Source organism: Eretmochelys imbricata, chromosome 1 (genome assembly GCF_965152235.1).
Source record: "Eretmochelys imbricata isolate rEreImb1 chromosome 1, rEreImb1.hap1, whole genome shotgun sequence".
In the NCBI taxonomy this organism is placed as follows: Eukaryota; Metazoa; Chordata; order Testudines; family Cheloniidae; genus Eretmochelys; species Eretmochelys imbricata.
In genome coordinates this window covers 241,321,430-241,348,704 of record NC_135572.1, presented here as the reverse complement: position 1 = coordinate 241,348,704, position 27,275 = coordinate 241,321,430, and the positions used below count along the sequence as shown (strand labels likewise).

Below are 27,275 nucleotides of genomic sequence, written 5' to 3'. Positions count from 1 at the left end.
GTGGTTATGGCATAAGTGGGAGGGTGAGGGTAGGCACAAGTAAGGTTCAGTGCTGGGCGGCCTAGGGGGGAGAGGGCGGAGCTGATCGGCAGGGCCCACTGGCAGGTGCTGAGCACCCACTATTTTTTTCCCATGGGTGATCCAGCACTGGAGCACCCACAGAGTCAGCGCCTATGCTCAGTGTAGCTTGTAAATGCAGCTAAATGGCTCTTGATACTCGACAAAGCATTGTCTTCAGCATCTGCAAAAAACAAGAGCAATTCAGTGTGAAATGTGACAAGAGAGAATTCCTAGGTGCATTTCTTTTAACCTTGTTATGACCCCAGCCCTAACCTGAGTCACAGTTGTGTCTCCATCAATGACAACAGAATAGTGTCCAAATCATGGTTTTTGTTCTTTTCAAATACTTCTGGAAGGGATGTTACTATTTGCTCAGCAGTAGCACCTGGGAGTTGTGACAAGGAAAGGAAATGTTTTTCAGACAAGCCAGAAACAGCACTAACCAGTTAGATACACACAATCAGATTCTCTTCAACTGAAAATATCCACACAAATGTCAGTGTGAATCCTTAAGTGAGAATGGTACTTTATTTTCTCTATTGTCTGGGTCTCTGATCACCAAAGTAAAGAATGGATTAAAAATCTGCCTTGGTGCCTGTAACCAGAATCAACTTCAAAGACTTAGGGCCAGATTCTCTTATGCAGTGCAAATTGGCCTTAAATTGTTTGGAGAGTCCTCTTCGGCAGTTCTCCAATGTAGGGAGAATATCTGTGGAGACTGAGCTGGTGTCACAGTCACCTGCACAGCCACGTCCTCGCCTCCTGCTTAATGAGAAGGAGGAAGTGGGATGAAGGAGATGAGACCTTGTGCCAGCAGTGTAAATTAGATTAGGACCACTCCTGCTCTATTTTACACAAGGCCTGGGTGGGTCTGAATCAGAAAGCCGCAACTAGCTAGCTGTAGTATCTCCTGACCACTACATCTGACTCCAGCTCAGACATAGCAGAGAATCAGAATCTTAATGTCTACTGTTCTGTACATGGGAGTTTTAACTCAGACACCTATCTTGGCATTAGATTGCTTCTCCCATCAGACCACCAACTACTACAGTAGCTTAGCTGTTGAGTGGCAAGATAGGTTTTTTGCACCTAAGATAGGGCTTTCCTGTTATGTGATGGTGTTGGCTTTCATGATTGAACATGCTACAGGTAAGGAATTTATTTCACTCTATAGATGCTGAATACATGGCTCATTCAAATGAAGAATATCAACATTCTCCCGTCTATCACATCTTTTTACCTCATTATTTCAAAGCATTTTGGAAATAACAATGAATTGTCCTTCACAACAACCCTGTGAGGTAGATCAAAGACATGAAGGGGCTGTCTGCATTAGGAAGATGACCCATTGTGGCCCTCAACTGGAGTAGATAGTGTTTGGTTGCTAATGTAGATGGGGCCAAACTGTTTTCAACTTAGCTGCGTGGTGCTAGAAGAGAGAGACTGGAACTGAGTTAAACACCTTAGTGCACGTATACTAAGGACAACCATATGCCTCTTTATTGATGTAAGTGTTCAGCAGCTGCTGAGTTATGCCTCAAAGGTCACTAATCAGTAAATGAAGTTATTCTTCTTTAGAATATATACAGTATTAGGGATCTTTTGGAATGAAAGGCTCTGTATAAACGTGAGTTACTCCATTACTATTAGAATTTTGGATCTCTGTTTGCAGCACGGTTATCTGGAAGGTTTGCAAGATTTATTTATTTCTATGTATTTCTGGACTGGACACAGCCTTTTCCATTCCACTGGTTTGGAAATCCCTGTAAATGAATCCAGTGGAATTTTTGGCACTGGAGTAGAATAATGTTATGCTGAGAGGTACTGGTGACTGCATGGTCACAGACCTCTTTGAGATTGGGTGTGACCTCCCACTTCAGTTAACATAACGGTCAGGATAAATTAATCACAACCCTCCCACCTAAGTCAAAAGGGTTAAATGAACCTGCCTAGGAGTTTTACACTGGGTAGGGAGAGTGATTTTTGCTCAGGGATAGGGGTGTGTGTGTTAGAGAGAGAACGAATAGAGAATAGAAAGTGAGAGAGACAGTGGCAAAAAGAAGCAGGTCAAATAGCAGACCTATGAGAGCAGTGTATAAATCTGGAAAATGCTAGAGAAAGAATGTTTTGGGTATGGTGTTGGCTAAAGAGGTTTGTGACCCTAAGCTAGGAAACTATTCCTTTGTTTGTAGTTCCTCCTTGTACATTCCTTATAAATAAACAAGATTACATTAAAGAAAATACAAGATTCCATCACCAGTTTCCACCCTCAACTGGAACATACCCAGGTCCCAAACGTTGACTAAACATTTGGGTCAAAAACGAGCAACAGCATTTACCCCTATCCACGCTGCAGTTAAACCAGAGTGAACTTAAGCCATGTTCAAAAGGATAATTGTTCAAGGCTCACATTCCCTACTGCCCTTCCCAAACCACCCAACAGGGCTAGAACACAGCTGTAAAACAGTTAATACATGACAGTAGTTCATGTTCTAGATTAAGTGATATATACAGAGCAAGTGACTGGCACTTGCTTTCCAACTTTGACACTTACTGTACTTCTTAGGTGGTGTTTATGTCCATTCCTTGATGAATAAAATGTAGCCAACCTGTCCATTTAACTGGAAATCTTTTCCTTTACTGTCTCATGTTGCTTAGATGAAATATGTGGAAAGAACGGTGGGTGACTGATAGTATTTTCCTCTCCATTCCTTTTCTCTTTATACTCAATAAACACAAACAGCTAGGCACAGAAACTGACCTTTTTAACCACAGTTTTTTAAGCACAGTGAAATTATATAGTTGGATAGAACTTGTGATACTCTTATAAAATAAAACATCTTTCTGCACAATAAAAAAAGTTTAAAAAACAATAACAAAAATGCAGTTACACAATGCCTTCTCCCCTACCCTCCTCCTAAAAATAAATTAAATAGATGGAAGGACTCATAGGATTCCCTTTCAGGTTAACTCTTCCCAGCTCTGTTTCCCAATATCATGATGTCTCTTTGGCAGAAGTCTGACTCTCAAGCACAGCCACTAGTGAGCCAGCTCTGTCAGGCTCAGTCAGCGCTTTTAATAATGCAAGCTCAGAAGAAAACAAAACAGAGAGAGAGAGAGACCCTTTGAAATCTGCTACTGCAGAAAAAAAAAAGGACAAAAATTAAAGTGAGGCCCTGCTTTTCTAAAACATATGGCTTCAGAATTAGGCATCTGATTACTTCACATCTGTGCAAAGTGGGGATGACATGGGTAGTTCCATGTGCACGACCCTGTTAAGGTCCCCACCATATCAATCAGTGCCTTACTTAGCTTGTGCAAACTAGGAAAGCCCCACCACATTTTGCCTTTTTTCCTACAAGGGAATAGTTCCTTCTGGGTTTCAGTCCTTGTGGAAAAAGGCCCCACAGCATTAACCAGACAGCATTGCTTGAAACCATGACATCGTTCCTAGTACTACTGCTTTCAGGAGCTGGTAAAGAGGTCAAACAGCTCCCCAAAATTCTCCTTTACTGCAAAGCATTAAGAGGTCAGGAAATTATTCCAAGCAGCTGTACGTGCATTAGGCTAAAGAATGTAACCAGTCTCCAAATGGGTTAATAGCACATTGTTGCACCAAAGACACTGACCTGCAAAAATACCAGGCCTGACTCACCACTGTGTTACAGCAGTTTAAGCTGATTTCTACTAAAATGAATAAGGCTACACTAGCGTTAAACTGGAGTACAGCAGAAATGAATCAGACATACTATGTTTTTACTAGCAGTTGGCCTAAGCCACAGATTCAGATCCAAATATGCCCAAAGTTCACTAGAATGTTTGGATCTGAAGTTTCTGTTTGGCCCATTTTAGAAATATGGGCCGGCCACGAAGTTCAGATCTGGATTCAGACTTCCCCAGAGTTCAGGGGCATTGGGATCCAGTGTTTTGTTTCAGATGAATCTCTCTGGGCTTTTTTGGTTTTTTTTTGTAGAAGTGGTATAACAAAGAACTGACCCCCCCCCCCCGCCCCTGAATACCATTTGGTGCATAAAACTGATAGAGGAAGAGCAGCATTTTACAGAAACAAAATAAAAATGAATGAAAAAGGAACCTCACAATTGTTTACAGCTGCTAGGATGGCTATTGAGCTGATATGGCCAGCTTGCCATCCAGCCTAGCAGTTTCATTAAAGCATAACAGGAGGGACAGCATGGAATCTGAGGCAACATGATGAAATGGGGAAAAGATTGGCTTTCTGGGTTGTGTTATTGTTTTCATCAATCCTTTGCCAGTATTTTATCCCTTAGGTAATTCTCTAAGAAGTCACCTGGGGATCATCTAATTTCAAGGTTGACTGAGCCATGAAGGGCAGCAGAAAGGGTGCTGGAAAGTGTGGCTGGGTGAGGAGTGAGTGTGTAGCTTGGCTGGTCTTAGTCCTGGTTTGCCCTGCTGTCCGCTCCTGGGAACACCTTTCCTCTCTCTCACCCTGCCTTCTTGGTTAGCTACATTCCCTTGCTACCAATTCCAGGCTCTCCAACCTTCCAACTAGAAACTAACAGAAGGAGTGGAGGAGTTAGAGGGCAGGTGAGGGGCAGAGAGCAACTGACACAGAGAACAAGGTGTGGGAGGCAATGTCTTTTACTGAACCAACTTCCATTGGTGAGAAAGACAAGCTTTTGAGCTTACACAAAGCTTCTCTTCAGGACCTGAAAGCTTGTCTCTCTGTCACCAGCAGGAGTTGGTCCAATAAAAGATATTACCTCACCCACCTTGTGTCTCTAATATCCTGGGGCTAACATAGCTACAATGACACTGCACACAACAATAAAGCAAAAAGAGACTCCATGCAGGGAGGAGAGGCTAGCAACATGGGAGAAGTGGGCAAGCAGCATAAGGAGACAATGGAGGGTGGTGTCTTCCAGAGCTCATAAAGCAGAGCGTCAGAGTGTTGCTCACTCTCAAGATTTTATCAAGAATTTTGCAATATTTGGTGTTTTTCCTGAAGTGCCAACTCCTGGGGTCATATGACTATTTGAGAATTTTAACTTTCAATTTGTTTAAAGTGAGTTTTAGTCCTCATGGTTCCAGAGAAAAGCTGGAAAATGTGACCCAAGTGTATCCAAAAAAACTTTGAAACCAGAAGGCAAATAAAAATAATCCCAAATGTATGATATATTGGGGACTGACTCATGATTTTTGAACTCTTGGGTTTGGTGATATAGGTGTTAGGGGAAAGCTAAGGAGGTAGTGGGTTGTTTTGATTGAGTGGGAGGGCTTTTTTTGGTTGGTGAGGAGGAACCAGGAGTGAGGCGAGAAGGATGAAGTTCATGTTGAGGGTAGGGAGAGCATAAAAGGTACTCAGGGTGGGCATGATCACTCTCCTTTCCACTGCAAATTGTTGAGAGTGACTGTACACATCCTAAGGGCCACATACTAAATCAGAGCTTCAATGTAGATAGTAAAAATACCATGCACCAGTATAATACTGGGATATCTGCATTAACATTTGGCTTGTTTCTTTGTATTTAAATCCTATCAAGCAAAGGTCATTGGTCCTTTATTATAGAGGTTTACTTTGTGTAGACACTGAGCTAATAGATGTCCTACAGCAAAGAATATGTTTCATTTCAGCAGCACATACTGTCCCACTCATAAAGCAACAGTATTCCAGCCATTTAACCCCTTCACGATCCAGGAGACAAGCTGAGAAGGAGCACAGGAGGCTGAATCTAAGAGTTTCTTCAGGAAAGAAACTAGATGCCCCTCTGTGTCAGGCAGTAAACCTTCCACTCCACAAATGCAAGTTCTGTCGGACCATATATTTCATTTCTTCGTTCACTTATAACAACAGACTCTCCAGTGATATAAAAAAAACACAAAGCAGCCACGTGGATTTTCTATTAACCAAATGTATAACTTTTGTTAAACACAGAAAGAGAATTTCCAAGGGGTTTAGAGATCCATTGCCCGTTCCAGTCAATAAGAGCCTTTGCATTAACTAAAATAGGCATTAGATTAGACACCAGTATTGTCAGAGCAAGCAGCTTCTAGAAGCTGGTTAAATTGTCTGCTGAGAAGTAGTTTGCATGCACTCACTCTGTACCAGGTTTGCATTTGGCCTTCTGACCCCATGTTCAGGCAGAAGAGTTTTAAACTAAGTCTGATAGAAGCCTATTTAGCAGTACCCATGTCTTACTTTTAAGGAAATATTGCAATGTTTCAATCAGGGATTTTATTTTTTTTTATTAACAGTGTAAAGCATTCCTCTCCAGGGCACAGCTCTTAGATCATCCCACTGTTACACTGCTCATATCTTAACAAGGGGCTTCACAGATATTTCCCCTGTGAAGAATCTCAGGTAACTGGGGGTCGCTGCAGAGACAAGGCATCTGAGATGGGGAAAATCTATTTTGTTTTCCCATTTAAAGAGAGACTTTTCCACAACCCAGGATGGAGGCAACACGAAATTATATTATGTGCCTTTTCCTGCAAATATTTATATTTTGTTTCATAAAGAAAAAATGTGAAGTACTTTGCTTGTAATATACTACAGTATTCAGTTTGTGTAATGTGAAATAGTGAAGTATGTTTGTGAGAGAGACTTAAAAAGAGACTGGGTGTACACCTTGTTAAAATGGAGAATAATACCCTCCTCAGAAGCTTAGGTGCACTGCTGCAGTGTTGCGAACTCTCCCAATTTTATCATCAGTCTTATGAAATGTCTTAGTTTATTTAAAGCCCCAACTCCTGGAATCATGTGAATATGTGAGAATCTCAGGTTTTTTTCTTTGTTAGTTTCAAGCCCTCACGGTTGCAGAGAAAAGCTTGAAAAAGGGACCCAAGTGTATACCAAAGCTCAAAAACCAGAAGACAAATAAAAAAAACCCAAAGTGTATTGTTTTAATAAAATCTCATGATTTGATTTTTAAGCCAATCTCATGATTTTGGGGAGCCTGACTCATGATTTTTGAACATTTGGTACTGGCAATACTGCAAATGCATAAACTTTGCTCTCCAGAAGTATATTTCTGACCCTCATTACTCCATGGCAAGAACGATTTAGCAGTATCCAGACTAGGAGTAACTCCAATCAGAAGCCAAGAGAGCGACACACCCTTCCATTCAGTTTTGTAATAAGATTTTAACAAGGGGCTCTGAGGATCCTCCTCCACATATAAAACCAGGTATAGATTTTTGTTCACAGTTGTGTTATTTATGTGCTAGTTGTGTGATGCACAAGTGTTTAATACATTTGGTTCTCATGGGCTGTTTTAGTTTCTAGTCTTTTCATTTCCTGCTGCATTTTAAGTGCAAAATAGACTAGCATTGTCACTGATGATCTTAGATGATCTATTAAAGATGGGCAGATATCTCCCAACACTGGGAATGTGTGGAGAGAAAACCTTGTCTATGTTTAGGAATGCTGGGGATTGGGATGTTCTGTGTACTGGGATCATATAGAAAAGCTCTTTGAGTAACAAACCTTAAGTGGTTTGTAATTTTTTCGTATTTTTCAACTTTTTGAATGGATGTGTCAGCACCTGCTAGGCAAAAAGAGCTAAAAAACCCAAAACACTTTTAAGAGCTGTGTGTGTATATACATATGTAAGTCATGGATTTGCACAGCTTTTCAGCTGACATGCCAGAGTGTGACATGCCACGTCATGAATCAGTCACATTGTGTTACATGACTTCAAGCTAACATGACATAACAGGAGTTACACAGGGACGGACAGAACCCAACATGACATATCCATAGGAAAATTGGCACAAAAAGCTTCTTAAAGTTCTGTTTGAAGAGTGCTTTCTCCACCCTCCCCTGAATGCTTCAGAGAAAAATATGTAGTAATATAAAAGAAAATAGTGTGGTGATACTACCACGAAAGCAGTTTTAATTCAGTGTACAAGAGGGAGAAAATGTGTTTATAGCATGAGACTGCTGAGCATTTTAGTTATTTCAGGTTCTAATAAATATCTCCCCTTCTACAAGTAATGTTCTCAGAGCTCTAGTCATCCCAAGTTAGTGTTTACCTCATCTTTAGTCAGGTTAAGAGCTACATAAACAGTAGTTTATGGCTGCACGTTAATACATTTTGAACTTTGGCATGGGCTGTCTTAGTGAAAACATAAAACTTTCTGGCCCAATACAGGCTGCATTAACTCTCTGACAAGTCTGGAAGTGGGGAATAATCCCTTTGGCCCTTCCTCTGGTCCTCTCCTTACCTTTCTGCCCCAAGTCAACTCCTCAAAAGTTCTGTGTCCTCATACCTACTGGCGACACACATACCCATCCACCCGCCCACAAGAAAATGGAGGCCCAAGTGTGGCGAGATCTCACCCAAGAGTCTAGTGTTGGCTATATCATCCTGCCCATGAAGCTGTTTTATGATATTATATTAGGACCAGCTGCCATTGCTACCAGAGTGATCTGGTCTTGCAAACTCTTCCTCATGTGAGTAGTCTTATTTCTGGGATTAGTCACATGAATAAGGGTTACATGATTTGGCTATTGATGGCTGTTTAAAATAAAAATCCAGCAACTTAAACTCAGTGGTGATTTAACTAATCTCCATTTTGTTATTTAACATCAAGGTGCGGTTGGACTGTGCTTGCAATGTACTACTCGTAAAAGGCACAAATCGAATTTGGGTAAGGGAAATTTGGCATACATTCACATTTGGCTGGACAATGGGTCTGCCTCATCTCGTCAGGTGCCATTACATTTGTGATACCCAAGGTCAAAATGTTGTCACATGACCTTTTGCCCATCTTACTACTGTGCTGAAGCCTGGATTTACAGTTTTACACTCAGCAGCCCCACATACATTATTACTGTTGTGTTGTTATTTATTTGTATTACCATAGCCCCTAGGAGCCCCAGTTACAGACCGGGACGCCATTTGTGCTAGGTGCTGTACAAACACAGAACAAAAAGACAGTCCCTGCCCTGAAGAGCTTGCAATCTAAACAGATAAGACTGACAGGGTGGAGGGAGGAGTGGAAAAACACAAGCAGAGTGAATGATGTGATGATAGCAAACATCATGTTCGTTCTAGAAAATTGTATGTATGTACGTATTTATGATGAGTTTAGTTAGGAGGGGATAAGCTAAAGGGAAGGGAGAGGGGACATTGAAGGGAAGGGATTGAGGGGGACAGAGATGTGGAGAAGACAGTGAGAAGAGTGATGCTGAAGTGAAGAGACTGTCAGAGAAGGGGGATGCTTGGCGCAAACAGCCAATTCAGCACAGGGTAGAGAACGTCCGGTCAAAACTGTAGCAAGCTCTCCAAAGGACCGATAGTCTCTGCTTTGGCTTCTGCCGCTGCTGACTTGAGTCTCTGGCAGGCTCCCTTGTTGCAGCTTTCTCCCAAGCCCACATGGGGAGGGGAATGGGAGATACCATCTGCATCCTAGTGCCTGTAGAGTGTGCGGCATCTCCTCTCCACGGTTCTGGATCCAAGAGGATACTGGGGGGAGTAGGCGGTGGCCCCAGCTGGGCGATGAGGATGAAATGTTCTATACAAGATGAGTCCTGTGTGAGAAATAAGCACAAACATTTAGGGGACGATAGAGGCAAAATGCCAAATAGATGCCTAGAGTTCTGGGTTCATTTTAAAAATATAAATGGGTCTCAAACACATTGATAATTTCAAAATTGCGCTTAGAAGAGCAGGTGTTTTATTAAAATTAGCCCTTTACTTTCAATCGAGTGCAGTATGCATCACTTCCTCATCCTGTGCTCTCGTTAAACTATGTTGTGATTCATCTTCAGATGACTGCATGCCAGCGTTGGGTGAAATGATTCCTATTGTAGTCACAGTACGTAGTTTGTGAAATCCATTTGTAAACTGTTGTGGGCTTATACAGGAACACAGCTGCTGTATAAACACAAGTCATTATAATTGAAATGATTAAATCACCTGATGCTTACAATATATCCAAGTATCTTATTTTGATCATAATTAATTGGTGGCATACATCTTTTGAGTCAACACTCAAGCATTTGTGCCCAGAGTAAGTCACAAAACATTGCATCTTAAATATAGTGAGTGGGGGAAAATATGTTTTTTCTTCAGGGTGTTATATAAAAGTAGCCCATATAAGGCCCTGTACATAAATAGTAAGTCAACCCCCTGGAACTTTTTTAAAGGCATCATCTTTCCCTCCTGGATACTGCTTGTGAAGACAAAGAATCATTAGACATCGGTAGACATCAGCTATAAACCATCAAGAAATAGCTTGTGGGTAACCTTTGACACAATTGAACTTACTTCAAATGAGCTAGGGCTGGATTCATTGCCTTTGGTCAAGCCAGTAGGTGGACTAAAGGTCTCTCTTATCCTTCTTTCCATATCTTACATTATTAGCTTCTGGGAGGTGAATGTGTTCTGGATGAGTGATGGGAATGTGTTTGGATGTGTTCTTAAATAGACATTTGTTGTAGGCCTGAAAAGAATAGGCCAGCTTAACAGTGTGATGTTGGGGCTGTTTGAAGTATATTTTTTTAAAGCAGTTGCCTTCTTTCAGCCTTTCAAAAACCCATTTTTAACTGATGGTTTCAGCTCAAGGAATAGTATGGGATGTATTTTGTGTATGGGTGCATGCATATTTGATGTAATTAATAGAGAGATGGAATACAAAAATCTCCATAATTTGACCTAGGAAGATCTTGTAGTTCTCATGATTTGATTTCAAATTCATCTCTATAATTCGCTCAACTCCTGGAGTGAATTGTAGTGAGTTCCTACAATGTAACACATATTCTGATATATAGTTGTTCGTTTCAGTTTCAAAGGGCCTGATCCTGAGAGGTTCTGAGCATCAGCATCAATGTGAACTGCAAGTGCTCAGCATCTCAAGTGTCGAACCATACGTGTTGTTAAAGAATCCAGCAGTTGGTGATTTAATTTTCACTGGTGGAAAATCAAGAGTGAGATGTGAGTGTAATCTGTTGCATCTCACACAGTGAGGGATGAATTTGACACAACACAATATTGTCTGTTCTGTTTGTATCCTGTCACTGGCAGTTCTGAATAAAAATGGAACTACAATTTATTTCAGTTTTTTAAAAGGTCTGTATTGTTAGGCTTGTTTGATATTAATGTGTTTGTTTATTAATTAGCATATACTTTAAACTTAAAACTCTGTAAACTGGTGGAATCCCCACTCAACTAAATAGGTGTATATATGATTTATACCACTTTAGACCTCTTTACACTTGCAGAGTGTTGTAAAGTCACCTTAGTGTAAGTGAGAATCAAATCCTTAGGTTAAAAGCAAGAAAGTAGTGTTATCCCCATTTTACAACTCGAGAACTAAGGCACAGGGAGATTAAAGGCCTGATTTTTCCATTGCTCTGCACCTTGTGTAGTCATTTACAAAAAGTCCTACCTTTTGGATTTGGTAACATTTTATACTCGCCATGCACTGATGTAAATGACTTCACAATGTGCAAGATAATGAAGAATCAGGCCCTAAGTGACTGATCCAGGATCACATGAGAAGTCTGTGGATAAATCCGGAAATGAACCCAGATCTTCTGAGTCCCCAGCCAGTGCCTTTACCACAATACCTTTCTTTCTCCTTCCTCAAATTTGTCTTTCTGAAGCCCTAGGTCCCTTTACCAGAGGGCTGTTTTCCTTAATAGAGTAGGTTCTAAGAAGCAGCCTATGCCTCAGTGAGTCACCAGAAATTTATGTCTCCTGTATGGTTCCAACACCTGATAACAGAGTAGGAAGATAGAGAAATCCTGCTCCCTGTTATAGGGATATTGCAAATTAGTTATGCCCAAAATGTAGGAAAAGGGGTGAGGGCATAAAAGCAGAAATCAAAGTGATTTCATTTTGTTAAATGTAATTGAAAATAGAATTTGAGTTGGTTTGAAACATTCCCATGACGTATTGCAGATCTCTTCCATGCCCCAAAAAATTGTGGAAACACATGTGATACAGAAAGTGGCGTGAAACTGATTAGATCTAGTTCAGTATCCAAATGGAGTGAAATGCAAAAACTAAATAAGCAGTATAAATGGTGAGAAATTAAATCACTTCAATTTTAGTGATCGTAGAGGGTGATAGTAACACAGGTGAGCATATTTTAAATATCTGAGTTTTGTGTTCACAATTTATCTTTTAAAAACAATTTAAGAGTTTGACAATTAAATTGTCAACCAGTTCATTCCTACAGTAGGAAAACATATTTAGACAGTCTTTCATACAGTTGTGTATATCTATAAATAAAAACACCCTATCTGTATCTATGCACAGCATACTTGGTGTACTGTATACGTAGCTGCCTGTATGTTGATGTAAAATCTATCTAGCATATATAGAGATATACAAAGTCAGAGGGAATACAGGTGGTTTTTTTAAAAGGAATTTTTTAGTCCACTGTGGGTTGTACAGACTGTTTAAATTTTTTACTTTAAAGCTCTTTTTGACTTGTTTCTTCTAAAGTTTTCAACAACTGATTTTCTGAATTCTGGGTTCCATGCAGCACTTTTGTCTCTCTCTCTTGTATGACCACAGCAGGATGAAGGGTTTGTTGCTAATTTGTTTTGATATGTGTGCTTTGGTCTGTCGTCTTTTTGAAATTAATTCTTTTTGTAGGTGTGGGGTTGAGGTGGTGGTGTGCTCCCAGCGTACATGTCATCTACAGTGAGGAGAGGCGGTGGTAGACTTTGATCAGTGTGGCTTCTGTTTTCTTGTTGTTCATTTAAAATGTACCAGTTTGTAATGCAGTTTGGTTTTGTGGGTTCTTGTTTTGTTTCATTCCAGGTCCTTCCCTTCCTTTAGAGGTTTCTTCTTTTTTAGTTCATCGCTATTGATTTTTGCCTAGCAGTTCCTGAACATTATTAGCCAGAGGGAGGTAGTAGCCACTGAGTTCAATTTAAGCAGGAAACCAAATCCAGTATAAAGTCTATCTCCTTTTTATAAACATGCTTTATACAGATAGAGAATATATGTTAGTAAGAATAGGACACTGAAAGTCAGGACTCCCGGGTTCTGTGTCCGTAATTGTTATGGTAAAGATTAAAAAAAAACCTAAGTGTTTTGGAAGAGATATAAACACTAATGTTTCAGGGCATAAACCAATCTCTAGTTAATGGGAGGTGGGAGGTATATTCCCTAGAGAGAGGTTTTCACATAACTACTTACTGTTTTTTGCACCTTCCTCTGAAGCAGCTGGTACTGGTCACTTTTGGGGACAGGATACTGAACTAAATGAACAGCTGGTCCAATCCAGTCCAGCAGGCCCTGTGTTCTCATTCCCAACTCTGCTACTTACTTGCTGTATGAGATTAGGCAAGTCACTTAACCATACTGTACGTTGGTCACTCCCATTATAAAATGAGGATAATGATGTTGAGGTGTTGTGAACTTTAAATTCACAAATACTTGTGAAGAAATTTGTTGAAAAATACTGTTCTTGTCCTCTCTGCCACATATTTCAGCGGGGCTGTTTGGAAGAAATATTCCTTTTAGGAGAATTCCCCCCTCTAATTTTGTGATCTTCTCTCATGATTTTTATCTTGTGTGAAATATTTTATATTGTTAAAAGCCTGAAAAATTGGTTCTTGGCTTCTCCTGTTGATCCTGATCTGTGCCTAAGACACTCTTTTCTTGTTTAGCAGCTAACCTGAGCCTGTTGAGAGAGGAACTTCATTAATAGCATTACACAAACTAGGAGCAGTGTTGGTATGGGAAATACAGTTGAACAATGCTTTAATTATTAGGAATTAAAAGTTATCGAGAGGACCCAATTGTGGCACAAAGTTTAGATGAGCCCCCACCAGGAACTAAATCTCACTTCCTTGGCTCATGTTGCATCTGTACCCCATATTAGCTGTTTCTCAATATGGGCCAAACCCACAGAACTTACTTAGGGAAAAACTTTCATTGAAATGTATGGAAGATTTTCCCAAGTAGTGAGCCTTCAGGATTGGGCTCATTTTAATTTATCAAATTAAATTTTCACTTATGAAGTGTTGAAGGATCGGGACTTACATGTTCATAGTCAGGCACAAGCAAATGTAAAAGGACATTGTGCTTGTAATTCTGCCCACTGCTGTACTGAACACTTACCTACAATATTCTCAGAAGTGTGGCTGCTAGCAGCCATCGCTCCTGCTATTTCAATCAAAACAGGAAAACAGTTGCCTAAACAGCAGTGTATTGACAATAAAAATACAATATTTATCTTGAGGATGGTTATTAAATTCAAGGTTTGAAGTTTGGGTTGGTTAGAATAAGCATCCACAAATCCAGATGTTTATCTGAAGATTATCCTGTGTAAAACTCTAGAGTGAGCAAAAATGACCTAAAACTCTCACAAGAACAGGCTTCTTTGCACACTTCCTGGTACTTGTGCTTGCAACTCACCTGGAGATGTCACAAGAACAGCCATTTTGGTGTTCTGAGGGTACTTCCAGACCCAGACAGAAGCTGAAGTGTGTTTCAGGGATGTGTCTCTGAGCATTTCAGAATCTTATAAAACCTTCGATTTTGTTTTTAAGCATTAACAAGAAGTTTTTATTTCACACATACCAGCTTACATATTACTAACTTCTATGCTCATGTGTGTGGTGTTAGCACAACAGGTAGCCTCCAGCCTTGGGAACTTCCACAGGGCAGATCCTAGCACAGGACTTGCATTGCTGATAAGATTTTTAGAGACCATTTCCAAATCCCCGTGAGAGTCTTGACCAATTTATATAATGTGATTAATGGGGTCAAAACCAGATCGTGCTTTGGGGATCTTCTTGGGCATGAACAGGAGAAGAATTCATCTAAGTCCTCCACCACCACTACCTTCAGGCTGTGTTAGGTCTGGAATAACCCTCATTGTCATGGGTCCATCCCCCATTCCTTGAAGGGACTGATTGGTGGACCTGAGTAGTTGTGGACTCACCCTAACTTCTCCCCCAGCCTGCCCTTCCCCTGTACCTGTGTGCTGTGGTTCAGAGGGCCTCCATGGAGCACAGCTTTGAGGAATCCTACACTCCCCTCGACACCCTAGCACACTGATGATACTACAGTCTGGTCCCTCCATGTTTATGGATGGTAGAGAGCAGGGTTTGCCTGCAAGCCAATAGACAAGCCCCACTCATTCTCCCTGTCGGTTTAGGAATTATATATGAAACATGTGGACATCAGGATATCAGATACAAAGGGAAAACAACAAAGCTGCTCTTTGTCACAGCAAAACAGCATATGGAATAGACAAGAGAAAAGCTGAGGGTTTCCAGGTAGTCAAACAAAGAATTCCAAGAGCTGGTTAATAAATTGGCCAGGAATCTACAGGCTTAAAATCATCATCCCATCGCAGAGTGGAAGAGAGGGCAAAGGGCCTGATTTAGCTCCCAATTAAATCCCTGACCAAACGCTCAGGGAGTTCAAAAAGACCACGATCTGGCTCAAAGTAGGGAAAAGTCTGCATATAAAGAGCAGGACTGGCTTTTGGACACCCAATAAACCCACAGCCCTCCAAACCCCAACTGTAGGAATGGCCATAAAGTTAGGCCTCAGTTATGCCATTTAGGCAGTCAGACATTGAGGGTGGTGGAGAGCAGCACTGCCCCAGGGAAGCTCCAAGAGGAGTATGCCTTGGGTTGGCAGAATTCAACCTGAGCCTCCCTGGCATACAGGGGAGACACGCTCATTGCTCCACCCATGAAAGGGCGCCCCATGCTAACCCTGCCATGCAGCCAGCGCTTTCCCCAATGCATGGAGATGGTCTTGGCTCCCTCTCCTCCGTGCACGCTTTGTGATGTCATGCTCCCTGGGCAATGCAGGAAGATGGGTGAGTCTTCTTGTGCCCTCACCTCCTTCCTACACAGCTACAGAGCACAGTTTGTCGCTTCATGCGAGACAGTGCATTCCGCGGTGGGTGTCTGAGCGCGCTGATCCGCACTGTGCTTGTTCTGCCTTATCTTAGGCAGGGAACAGAGGATCAGCGTGTTCTGTCCTGACCCAGCTTGGGAAAGGTGCAGCCAATAGTCCTTTTCCCCAGACACCGCATGTGAAAGTCTGTTGTGCCCAAGAGAGAGGATTAGCACTGAAAGGGAAAACATTAGATGAGGGGATGAGTGCCCAAAGAATAAACCTCCCTGGGAGCCCCCAAAATCCCAAAGCTAGTCTTGGAAAACAGGAACCAAAACTTACCAGTCAACATAGAATTCAGTAGAATGTGTCATTCCAGTGTCCCGTTCACTCAGGCTTTGTTATGTGATTTCAGCTAGTTCTGTATATAGAACCTCCACAGGGCTTTGTGACTGAGGTCCCACCAAGGCTACTCCCGATGCTAGGACAAAATCTTGCGTAAGCTTGTGCCCTCCTTACTGAAGCTCCCCCATCAACAGAAATGGAAACTCTGCATGAGCATGTCAGGAAAAGAGCATACTCCCCTATGTGTACCTCACCATCTTGGATGACTGCTGATCATGGAACTGCTGTCCTAAAAGCAGTAGTCATGGGAATAACAACACAGGTAAGATGAAGCATAAGTAAGAAGAGCATTTGGGGAATACCCTCAGTGACTGAAACCACCAGTGTCTAGCTCTAGGAGCTACGCCCTAGGCAGTTGAGAATGCAATACAATAAACAAAACAGGCTTTTACATTAGATTTAAGGGTCAGCTAAAGCCACAACCAGAAACTGTTTGAGGTGAAAATGAGAATCCAGGCTGAGATTTACCTGTAGCTGCCATACATTAACTAACAAAAGTCTGCACTATGCAGCACCAGAGAGGTAGACAGCCTTATTCCAATATTTCCCTTAGATCTGCTTTTCAGTGCCTTTCCCTCTGCATCCTGATCAACTCTGGTCAATGCCCAGTCTTCAGACTTTCTGTTCTGCAAATATTACTCAGATTTACAATAAGTTTTAGTAATTTTAGTGCATCCAAAGAATAATTCTCCACATCTAAGATTTTTAAAAATCTGCTCTGCTTTTATCGTCATATTATGACCCAGAGGTCGGTCTCTCTGTCTTCCTCCCTGTCTTGTGTCTCTGTGTAGATACATAAATTTCCACTTCTAGAGGAAGGGATGCATTATTCTTAATCAAAACTTAGAAATGTGGCAGGAGGAGGTGCAGCTGCAGATGAACATTATCTAATTCAGCCATCCTGTCGTTTGAACATCCTTGCTTAATTTAATACAATTATTTAATCAGTGAGGATAATATCAGCAGTGTGATTCATTTATACAACATGTTTAACAACTGCCTTTACCTCTCGTCGTCTTATTATCACCACTGATAATTTCATGAGTGACTATGGCAAAAGAAAAAGAACTGCCGGTATCGTTCTGTGTGGGGACAGCTGTACTCTTCAGGGGACAATAATGTTGAAGGATTTGATTTGTGTGTGTGCAAATGCACCCCTGTTTTTGATATATATTTACTGGTTAAACATTTCTGGATAAGCGCATGACTGGATTGCTAGGCCAGTGACTGGGTGTATTGTTCAACGTGCAACAATAGCAACATTGTCTTCTGCCCAGACGCACCAGTAAATGCTCCATATTTTGCATTTTTGTTGAAATGAAGATCTCCATGAAAGAGAGAGAGGGTGGGGGAAGTGGGGCCATGGCTTTGTTTCCGGAGAGATGGGGGATGCATTCTTTGAGAAACCCCCTTTCTGGCTCCTTGTTTCTAACTCGTTTGGCTGTAATTTGTACCGTCAAGGTCATTTAGATAGGCAGCAATATGTGGTGAATGTGTTCCCAGAGGTCATGAAAAGCCTCTTTAGTAGAACACACTAGGCTGTACTTATGCCAGGTCATTTAAGCACATTTGTATTGCCAGTCAGATGGTGCACAGCGTAGTTCATGATTTTGTAATAAACTCTGCAACCTGGACCTTCAGTTTGTACTGTTGAGGGATGAAGTGCTTGGGCTTATACTACAACACGGTGTTTCAATAACTGTATTTTAATAGTAAACTAATATATAATATATGTGAAAAAAAACTAGATTATTAAAATCTAAATGGATCTATCTGATCTCCCCTCCCACCCTCTGCCTCCGAGACTGGTGCACTCATCCGAGTCGGCACTCTTTCATTCAGTTCGCACCATATGAAGTGGCATGGTTTTTTATTAACTGAGAAAGAGGGACTCAGAAGAGGGTATTGCAGTCCCTGCTAAAATTCCTACTCAAATAAAAATCCCATTGGCTTCATGGGGTTTTTGTCTGAGTAAGGACTGAGTAGAGATCTCAGGATCTGTCCCATAGAGACCTTAAAGAAAACATAATTTCAGTCAGTTATTTGGTGGGACAATATTAGTGACGTGGGAGTCAGGATTCTAGGGTTTACTCCAGTAAACTGATTTACAACATGACCTTGGGCAAATCACTTGGCCTCTGTCTGCCTCATTTTTCCTATCTGTATTAATAACACTTAGCATTTATTTAGCATTTTACATTTACAAAGAACAATACAAACATCTATAAAATGGGTGTGGTACATACCTAACCCATCAGGAGTGTTTTGGCTTGTTTATATTTATGTTTATAAGACACTTAAATCCTCAGTTAGAAGGCTTTGTTTTACATGATACATGATGCTTTAGTGAGAAAGCTTAAAGCACTCCGAATCCAGGTGATTCCAAGATACAAAATTCAGATCTTGAATTTTCTGATCTCCCCACATCTCCTCTACCCCTTCCTCCTCCTTTCCTCCCCCCCCCCCCCCCCAAAAAAAAATCGTTCAGGAGGATTCAGATCTAGAGTTTTGTTTTTGTCCATTATAGGACTAGGAACCAGCTGTAAAAGCTTATCAGATCTTGGATCTGACCTCCCCATAGTCCCAAAGTTAATGAGGTATTGGGTCCATCTCTGGTATAGTTTATGATGATCTTTCAACAAAGGAAAGCAAACCACTAAGGCTGTTGGAAAGAATGCTGTGCTGATATTACCATGGCATAAGGGACTGAAATCTCCATTACAGTGCATTGGTTCTGCTGCATATACTTCCTTTTAGCAGCCTTAGTGGTATGTTTTTGCTTCTGCTTTGCTCCCCACGTTTATTTCTTAATTTTTTGTTTTGTTTTGTTAGCCAAATATGCCACTTTTTAAAGGAAACATTTCATAACCTTTAATCGAGATCATATTTCACTTTCATCACATCTGTGTTTATATTATTACAAGACTTTTAGGTCTTAATGTCTTCTGCTTTAAGCATTAATAGTTTGGGCTGATTATATAAATAAATGTTTGACATTATTAACTCTTCAGGAAAAAAAAATTGTCCTGTTCTTTTCACTGGTATCTTACAATAATTCTGCATGTGTGTGTGTTGGGGGAAAGGGGGAGTGAGGCAGGGACCAATCAATGTTGGGTTTCCTCTAATAAAAGTAAGTATGGAAAGTAATGTTAGACTCTGTGATCCACCTAAAAAAATCTGTTTCCCCCCCGCCCCCTTACAGGCACTGTCTACTGGACTGATCATGTTGGGTCTGATTTTTATTTACACAAGGGCCTTTTACACTGCCAGAGTGGTATAAAGGGCTCTCAGTATAAATGAAAATCAGGCCTGCTAGACTTTTAAGCTGGCAACATACTAGCTGCAACTGTATTGGTAAAAATAATGGTAAGAAGGCAAAATGCCAAATTCTTCTCTAAGTTACACAGGTGTAAATCAATAATGAAGTAAATGCAGCTCTTCCCAATTTGAATTGGGAAAGTTGAGAGTAGAATCTCTGGTCCAGAGAATTTAAACATATATCTGCAAGTAAGGAAGGGAGAAAGTGTTCCATCACATATTGAATGAAGGTTCTATTGTTGATCTTCATGTTCAAAACAATTGTACATTATAACCAAATCCTCAAACTTTTTTTTATACCAGATCCTAAGGATCTGACTCAGAATTTTTAAACTCTCAGACCAGATTTTAAATGGCATTTCAGTCCAAATTTGGGTTTGATAGGGCCTTTTGAAATAAGAGAGGTAAAATATTATGAACTCTGAACGGTAAAGTAACATCATGTTGTAAATACGTGTAATAGCTCAAAATAGTCCACTCATTCTCCTGTATAAGAACCAAACTTGTGTGACCTCCAATTAATTTACCATTAGCCTGAACACACAATGAAAGTGAATGAAGGGGCAATTTGGAATGACATTTATCAGCTCTGGAACTGTCGACTTCTATTATTTCCACAAGGCCTTACACTTCTTGGCTCCAGAGAAAGCTGTGCTGACTTGAATGAAGAAGAGCATTCTTAGCACCACGAATAGTTACAGCACAGACATCTCTATGGCAGGGTAACTCAGACAGAAAGACCGCCACCTCCATTTCCAACTTGCATTAAATGAGACATAAAAAATAAAACTGCTTAGTGAGCTAATGGAAAGCCTTGCACTTCACACCAGAAAAAAAAGGGGGAGGGGGAAGATGGGAATGAGGGAGGCAGGGAAAAGAGAGAGAGAAGAAAAGAAGGAAAGGAAGTGAAGCTCAGTGGGACTGGATAGCCCAAAGATTCGTTCTAAAGGGAGAGGGCATGGAGCCCTCACCTCTAAAATGAAAATTTGAATCTAGTCTAAGTCTTTATGGTCAGTGAAAACCATTCGCATCTGATGACTGTTCGATGGCCTATATGAAATGAGGTGGTGGTCTCAGTCAGGTTTTCAGTGGACAGACATTTGTTCGCAGAGCTCATCACCATATCTGGAACTAATCAACCCTTTTTTTGGCACTTATAATAGAGGTCAAGAATTGAATGTACATGGAAACTGACCTCTCTGGAAGGGAGCTGATAAAAGTTGGTGGGGAAGTGTGCATTGCTTCTGGTGATCTATTCTGTGCTAAATAGAGGACTTTGGTCTCCAGGGATATTAGTCTGGCACATTTCATCAACACAGGTGGTTGGGTTTGTTGGGGTTTGGGTTTGGTTTGTTTTTTTTTAAACTGCACTTTTTAATTTAACCGCTTCACTGCTGATCTACCACGGATGTGCTGTTGTTTTCTATTGAAAGTAGTGGAACAACAGGACAAACCCCATCCCATTTAGCAACACAGTGGCTGTGTTTTATTCAGATGTGAATGTCCATCAACAGTCAAGCAAGCACCAGGACTGGATTTGTATTTCTTAGTCTTAAGCGGAATGGATTCTAAACATTGTAAATTTACACATATCAAATAATTTCGGTTAAACTGGGTACATTTCCAGAAGCCTCTAAGGAGCTAAGTGTTATGGGAAAACAGTGAGTGCTTCTAAGTGAGCTAAGTCACTGTTGAAAATGGGATTTAGGCTCCTAAATCGCTTGGGCACTTTTGAACATTGTGCCCACTGATTTTTTTCTGTATTATTCTTCACAGGAAATATCTAGGAGAACTTTACTATCGCTTTAAAGATGACATTTTTGTCCTTTATTTCCCTGATCATTTTGTTTATTCTGCTTTAATTCATTTTTAACTATGAAGTATAAAGTAATCAAATACATTCAAATATAATAAAGACAACTCAGAAGCTTGCCTGTTTGAGATAATTGAAAGGTGGCATAACAGTGCTTTGCAGAATTATAAGTAGGTTGTATGATGGTGAAGACATTCATATTTATATAACGTTTCCATATGCAATATAGACCACTGGACAATTCCTTGCTTTCTGCAGCATACTGCATTCTTTGGACCAGAATTAGTATTACAGTAGTTTCAGATACTCCAACAGTAACAGGGAAAAATTCCAGTGGAGTTTGCTCCACATTTACCAGTCCTACATTATGGGCCTGATTCTGATTTCTCACTGGTGTCAGTCGGAAATAATTTCATAGGAGCAAATGGACTTTCTTAAAATTAAAACTTACAAAGGGAGACCAGAATCAACCCTATTATATCTGTAATAGAACCAATGCAAAAATATTACTTCCATTAGTTAAAGGATGGGCTTCTTAATTCACAGGTTGCAGAGTAAAGTTTAGCTCTGCAAGGACATCTTTAACATATCCTGCTTTGGCATGATAGGATACTAGCAGGCACACAAGTTGCAGATAAGTATGTGGCAGAATGGTCCGAAAACATAGATACCATTTCTGGATATTAAAAAGTAATTTTTTAAAAAGTGTTTACTATTGTATCTCCTCTATAGGGACAGAAAGGGGCTTCTCTGATCCTTCTTTTTGCTTTTCGTTAGAGTCAAACCAAAACAAGTGATTTTTGATTTTTAATGTATTATTCAGAATTGTTTATTGCTCTCTCTCTCTTTCTCTCTCTCTCTCTCTATATATATATAATATGCAAAATTCAGTCCTGAACAAAGCAAATATAACTCCTGTTGATTTCACTCGTAGTTGAACTCTCTTTATGAACTTGGCCCATGTTGTCAATGTACACAACCATGGTAATTATTAGCGAACCTCTAAAGTTTCCTATAAAAATCCAAAAGTTTAGATGCTTATTCTAAATTATGCAAATCTCTGATGGAGATTTGGAAGCTGGAACTAGCACAAAAACTGACTTTCTGGTTCTGACTGGGTAAAAATACCCATAAAAGAGATTGCTTATGATACTTTGGTACTTGTGAAAACCAGGGAGTTCAGAGGAAAATAAAAATAGAAATACAAAATCAACACATTTACTCACACAAGTTTACCCAAGTTTTAGAACTACAAGTAAGTTTGGGTTGAGGTTGAATTTTAGACGGAAGTTGTGATTAATTTTTATTTCTCCCACCTATCTCAAGTTTTTAAAAGTTACACAAAATATTATTGTCACTGTACTCCTGTTTGGATTATATAACTATGTATCATGTAGATGCAAATTTGGAGAAAATTCTTATGTACATTGTGCAAATAAAGAATGTTCTCTAATTCTCCAGTTCATGGGTCATTTTGATTCCCAGCTGACCTAACACGATGGCGTCATAGGAAATGTTGCATGATGTGTTTTTAGGATCACTCATTTGCAACTTCACATGAATGGAACGTGACCATATGTGTTTGGGTACAACTATGGCAGCGGCAGCAGCATCTTTATGACGTGCTTTATCTTGTGCTCGTTGTAGGATGAAGTGGCCCAGCCGCTGAACCTCTCAGCTAAACCCAAGACGTCTGAGGGAAAATCTCCAACATCGCCCACTTCTCCTCATATGCCAGCTCTGAGAATAAACAGTGGGGCCGGTTCACTCAAATCCTCAGTGCCAGCAACATTAGCCAGTCCTTCGGCCAGAGTTAACACAATAGGTACGTTTGTTTTCTTTTGGTTTTGTTGATGTAGCTCAGAGATCAGCATTAAAAAAAATCAGCATTTGCCAACCAATGCCACACAATGGCATATGATAAATAGAAGGTGGGGCCTAATATTGCATTCATGTGGAAAAGTGCTCAGTGATCTCAGTAGTGCATTAACTCTTCACATTCCGCATGGGAAAAACTTGTGTTATTTCAGATACTTCTGTATGATAACAATTCATAAATGATTGTTTTGTGGCTACTACTGTATTACAGTGATTTCAGACATTCACCATTTAAAAGTATAAACAACTGATGAATAAGCTTTTAAACAAATCCCTAGGAGTTACATGTCTACATGTGCATACAGTTCCTTAGAAAATTACAGGTTTGATGCATAGTCCACTGAAAAGCTTTGTGCATTTAGCTTAATCTACCAGGAGTAATATTAATGGCTAACTAAAAAGTCACCAGGTGCATTTCAAAACATACTTTACATTGTATCTTGAAAATAGTCAGGCTAGCTGCTTTTAGTATTGTTGTGTAATATATTATTATTCCTCCCTCCCTCCAAAACTGCCTCTCTTGCGACCATTTAAACAATAAATGGTTCTGCTGTTATTGACACTTTATATTTCACAAGTGCTTTATATTAAAAGGGGGGGAGGGATGTGTGCCCCAACGTGCGTGCCATGTCCTTATGTGTAATGTATATGTATAAGTAACATGCAGACACACCCCATTGTAATGATAATCTTTTCCAATCTATTGTACAAAGTGATTGAAAATACAGTAGCACCTCAGAGTTACAAACACCAGAGTTACGAACTGACCAGTCAACTACACGCCTCATTTGGTACATAATCAAGCAGCAGCAGAGACCAAAAAAAAAAAGCAAATATAGTACAGTACTGTGTTAAATGTAAACGACTAAAAAATAAAGGGAAAGCAGCATTTTTCTTCTGCATAGTAACATTTCAAAGCTGTAATAAGTCAATGTTCAATTGTAAACTTTTGAAAGAACCAACCATAATGTTTTGTCCAGAGTATGAACATGTCAGAGTTACGAACAACCTCTATTCGTAACTCTGAGGTTCTACTGTAACTTGAATTGTGATTGCAGGATGGTGTAAATTAATCACTAACTTTTTGGGATTAGGTTGAGAGCTTCCAGGGGGTCGGGGGAAGGGGCAGATTATCCTACAGTTGCTTATTGTGGGGTTTCTTGCACCTTCCTCTGAAGCAGCTAGTACTGGCCACTTTTGGAGACAGGATACTGGACTGAACGGACCATAGGTCTGCTCCAGTTTGGCTGTTCCTGTGATTTTTCCATTGCAATGCATTGAAACTATTTGAGACATCCATTCTGTCTCCCTATAAATGAACATGTACTCCACCCAAGTGCACTGTGCAGCATATTCCAGTTGCACATACACCACTAAGACCCATACTTCTGCCCCAACTTTAAAATCCCTATATGTGGGACCCACAGTCTTCACTCAGTGTGCAGACTGATGGGAGTTATGATTACATGCACCAAATAGAGAACATACTTCTATGGCCAGGGTTAAAAGGGAAATTACTTTATTTGGCATGACATTCTATAGAACTCCATAAATGTTTCATAAATATCCTATTGTTAATTCATGACTTATTATGTATTATTCTTATTAGAACTACACTATTTAACTTGCTAGGTTAGTAATGTATTTGCATCTTTAATCTGTTTGGCCCTGCTGCTCTCTGTGTACAGTGGGCTGAGTTTTCATTTTTTTTCTCTTTAAAACCTTTGTCCTGAGGAGAGTGAACAGCAGCTCTAAGCATAGAGTTAAGAATCTGACCTGCCTCTGAGTGGCAGACGGTCTCTTGTTCTCCTCCTCCTCCACCCATGGTATTTTCCATGGATTTGAGATCCCTACAATTTACTTTACTCCTTTTAACAAAATGCAGATTTTGAAACACTGTACCTGTAATGAGTGATAATGTAATTGGATAACAGCTGTGAGGATGAATGGAGCTTTAAAGGTCACTCTTGTAAGAAGAATTAATGTGTTATATTATTAATAAACCATGGAAAACTGTGGAGCAAAAGATAACATACTTAAGTTATTGTTAATGACGTAGAGTTCACTGCTTTATATCTCCTAGCTACCAATACAGAAAGTGACTTTTTGAGGTTGCTAGCTGAACAGAATCATTGTGTGTACTGTACAAGATAAGCTGTCTTTAAATGCAGCACAAGAACTGGACAGACACAGGCTGCTCCTATCAAAAATCTGTCCTTTATGGAGGACTGGATGATTCAGAGGCTTGGTAATGGTATGTAGAGCCTTTTACTGCTAGGTAACTAGTTCACAGCCAGCCACGGTTGTAGTAAGCAAAAGCCATTACCATGTATAAACTCTTTGTTGACCTTAACAAAATGAGTTGTTGAGCTCAGTCAAGCCCCTAGCAGAAGTTTGCACATGACATAAAACCACCATAATTGACAGCCTCGTTGTCACTTTAAGCAAAAAGACCAAGTATTGAATGGGCTAGGTAGACTGAACTATCTTCTTACTGTGAGAGGTAGGTTGCTCCAGCACAGGGCTGAAGCACACCAGTTGGGAACCTTGCAAGGCCTTAACCATGCTGTCTCTGATCTCTGGATAAAAAGAGGACTTTGGTCTGTAGGGCTGCCCATGAGAGGGAGGGCCTTCTGATCTAGGTGGGCTTAGGCCCACTGTCCTGGAATTCAGATAGGCTGGCACCTTTCCCCACCACTAAATTCACTTTAAAACCCCCTTTTAAAATCCATCCTTCAGACTGTTTGTTGTCACTGTGCTCACAATATTGTTCAGCTCTATCTGGTCAAGGGGAGCATGCACCTTTATATCAAAAATAATGTAGGGCTCATAGCTGGTGAAATGGCACACATGGCATGTAGTCCTTTGGTTAGACCCATCCTCACTGCTTGTAAATCATGCTAAAACTTGAGGAGTCACACGTGTCATGGCTTCACATACAACTTTAAATCCAGGCATTTCTTTTCAAAAGCAGGCATATGCCTACCTATTAAAAACAAAAACAAGTCCCCCCTTCCCCTCTCCCCGTTGTCTCCAACATCTAAATACTGGTTTGGCAATCCCTGTAACTAAGTGCATTTAGTATCTCTCTGTCAATAATTCACCATGTACCCTAAACAAAAATAATTTACATTCAACTTGCATTTATATTAATCTTTTCTCTGCATACCAGCATATTGGCAGCTATTGAAAAACATAAAGAGTGCTTGCTTTTATTCACTGACGTGTGCCAAATCTTCTCAAAGAGAGTGGTAGTCAGGAAAAAAAAATGGTCTGAAGAAGGGCATGAATTCCAATTCTTAGGCAAATTCAGCTATAATACAAATTATAACTATTATAATATTTAATCAAGAGCACTGCTATTTTTAAATGTCACTGGTTTTTTGTTTGCTTTTATACAGTTTATTCTGACCAAATGCAAACTTGATCAATAACAGATGCAAGGTGGGGAAAGAACCAAGCGACTTGTTAAGATGGGGACGACCCCCCCCCCCCCCAGAAACCCCTATGATACCATTTAGGAGCTGTGGATTACATCCTTCCTAGCACTAGAAAAGCTGTCATTGCCCTGAAATCATTGAGCCAGGTCATTTGGTAAAAATAAGTTATGTGGATCAAATTAATTTTATGTAAAACTGCCAGTGTTTTCAGATACTTAACTGAAAGGTATTTGTTGATCTGCTCCCCCTACACTCAGACTATACAGAAACTTTTGCTTTCAATTCTCCAAAGGAGACCAGAATGCCAGGATCATTCTGTTATTATTTTGGGGTGGGGGGAGGGAAATGAGGGCACAGCAGTGCAGCACTGAACTAATCTGACATCAGCTTCTTCCACTGAAATGTTTTAAGCAACAAGACAATGTTCTATGTTTTTTGGCAATCAGTGGATCAGATAGAAGAGTCTAGCAATACAACAAGGATGTGTAATCTGACATGATTAGACAAGGCTCTTTAGGAACAGAACATTCATAATTGAGACAAAGAAAGAGTATTAAT

General features: G+C 40.3%; 1 protein-coding gene across 3 annotated transcripts in view; it reads left to right on the top strand.

Moving 5' to 3' along the window:
- The window catches only part of SOX5 (SRY-box transcription factor 5), a 313,721-nt gene that overhangs the window by 253,886 nt on the left and 32,560 nt on the right, over nt 1-27,275 (top strand). For 2 of the 3 annotated variants that reach the window (XM_077807473.1, XM_077807472.1), the window contains exon 9: nt 23,047-23,224. The exons of the other annotated variant lie outside the window; for it this stretch is intronic. In XM_077807473.1, coding sequence (XP_077663599.1) covers nt 23,047-23,224 — 178 coding nt within the window. The remainder of the gene's footprint in view (nt 1-23,046; nt 23,225-27,275) is intronic. 3 annotated transcript variants of the gene reach the window in all.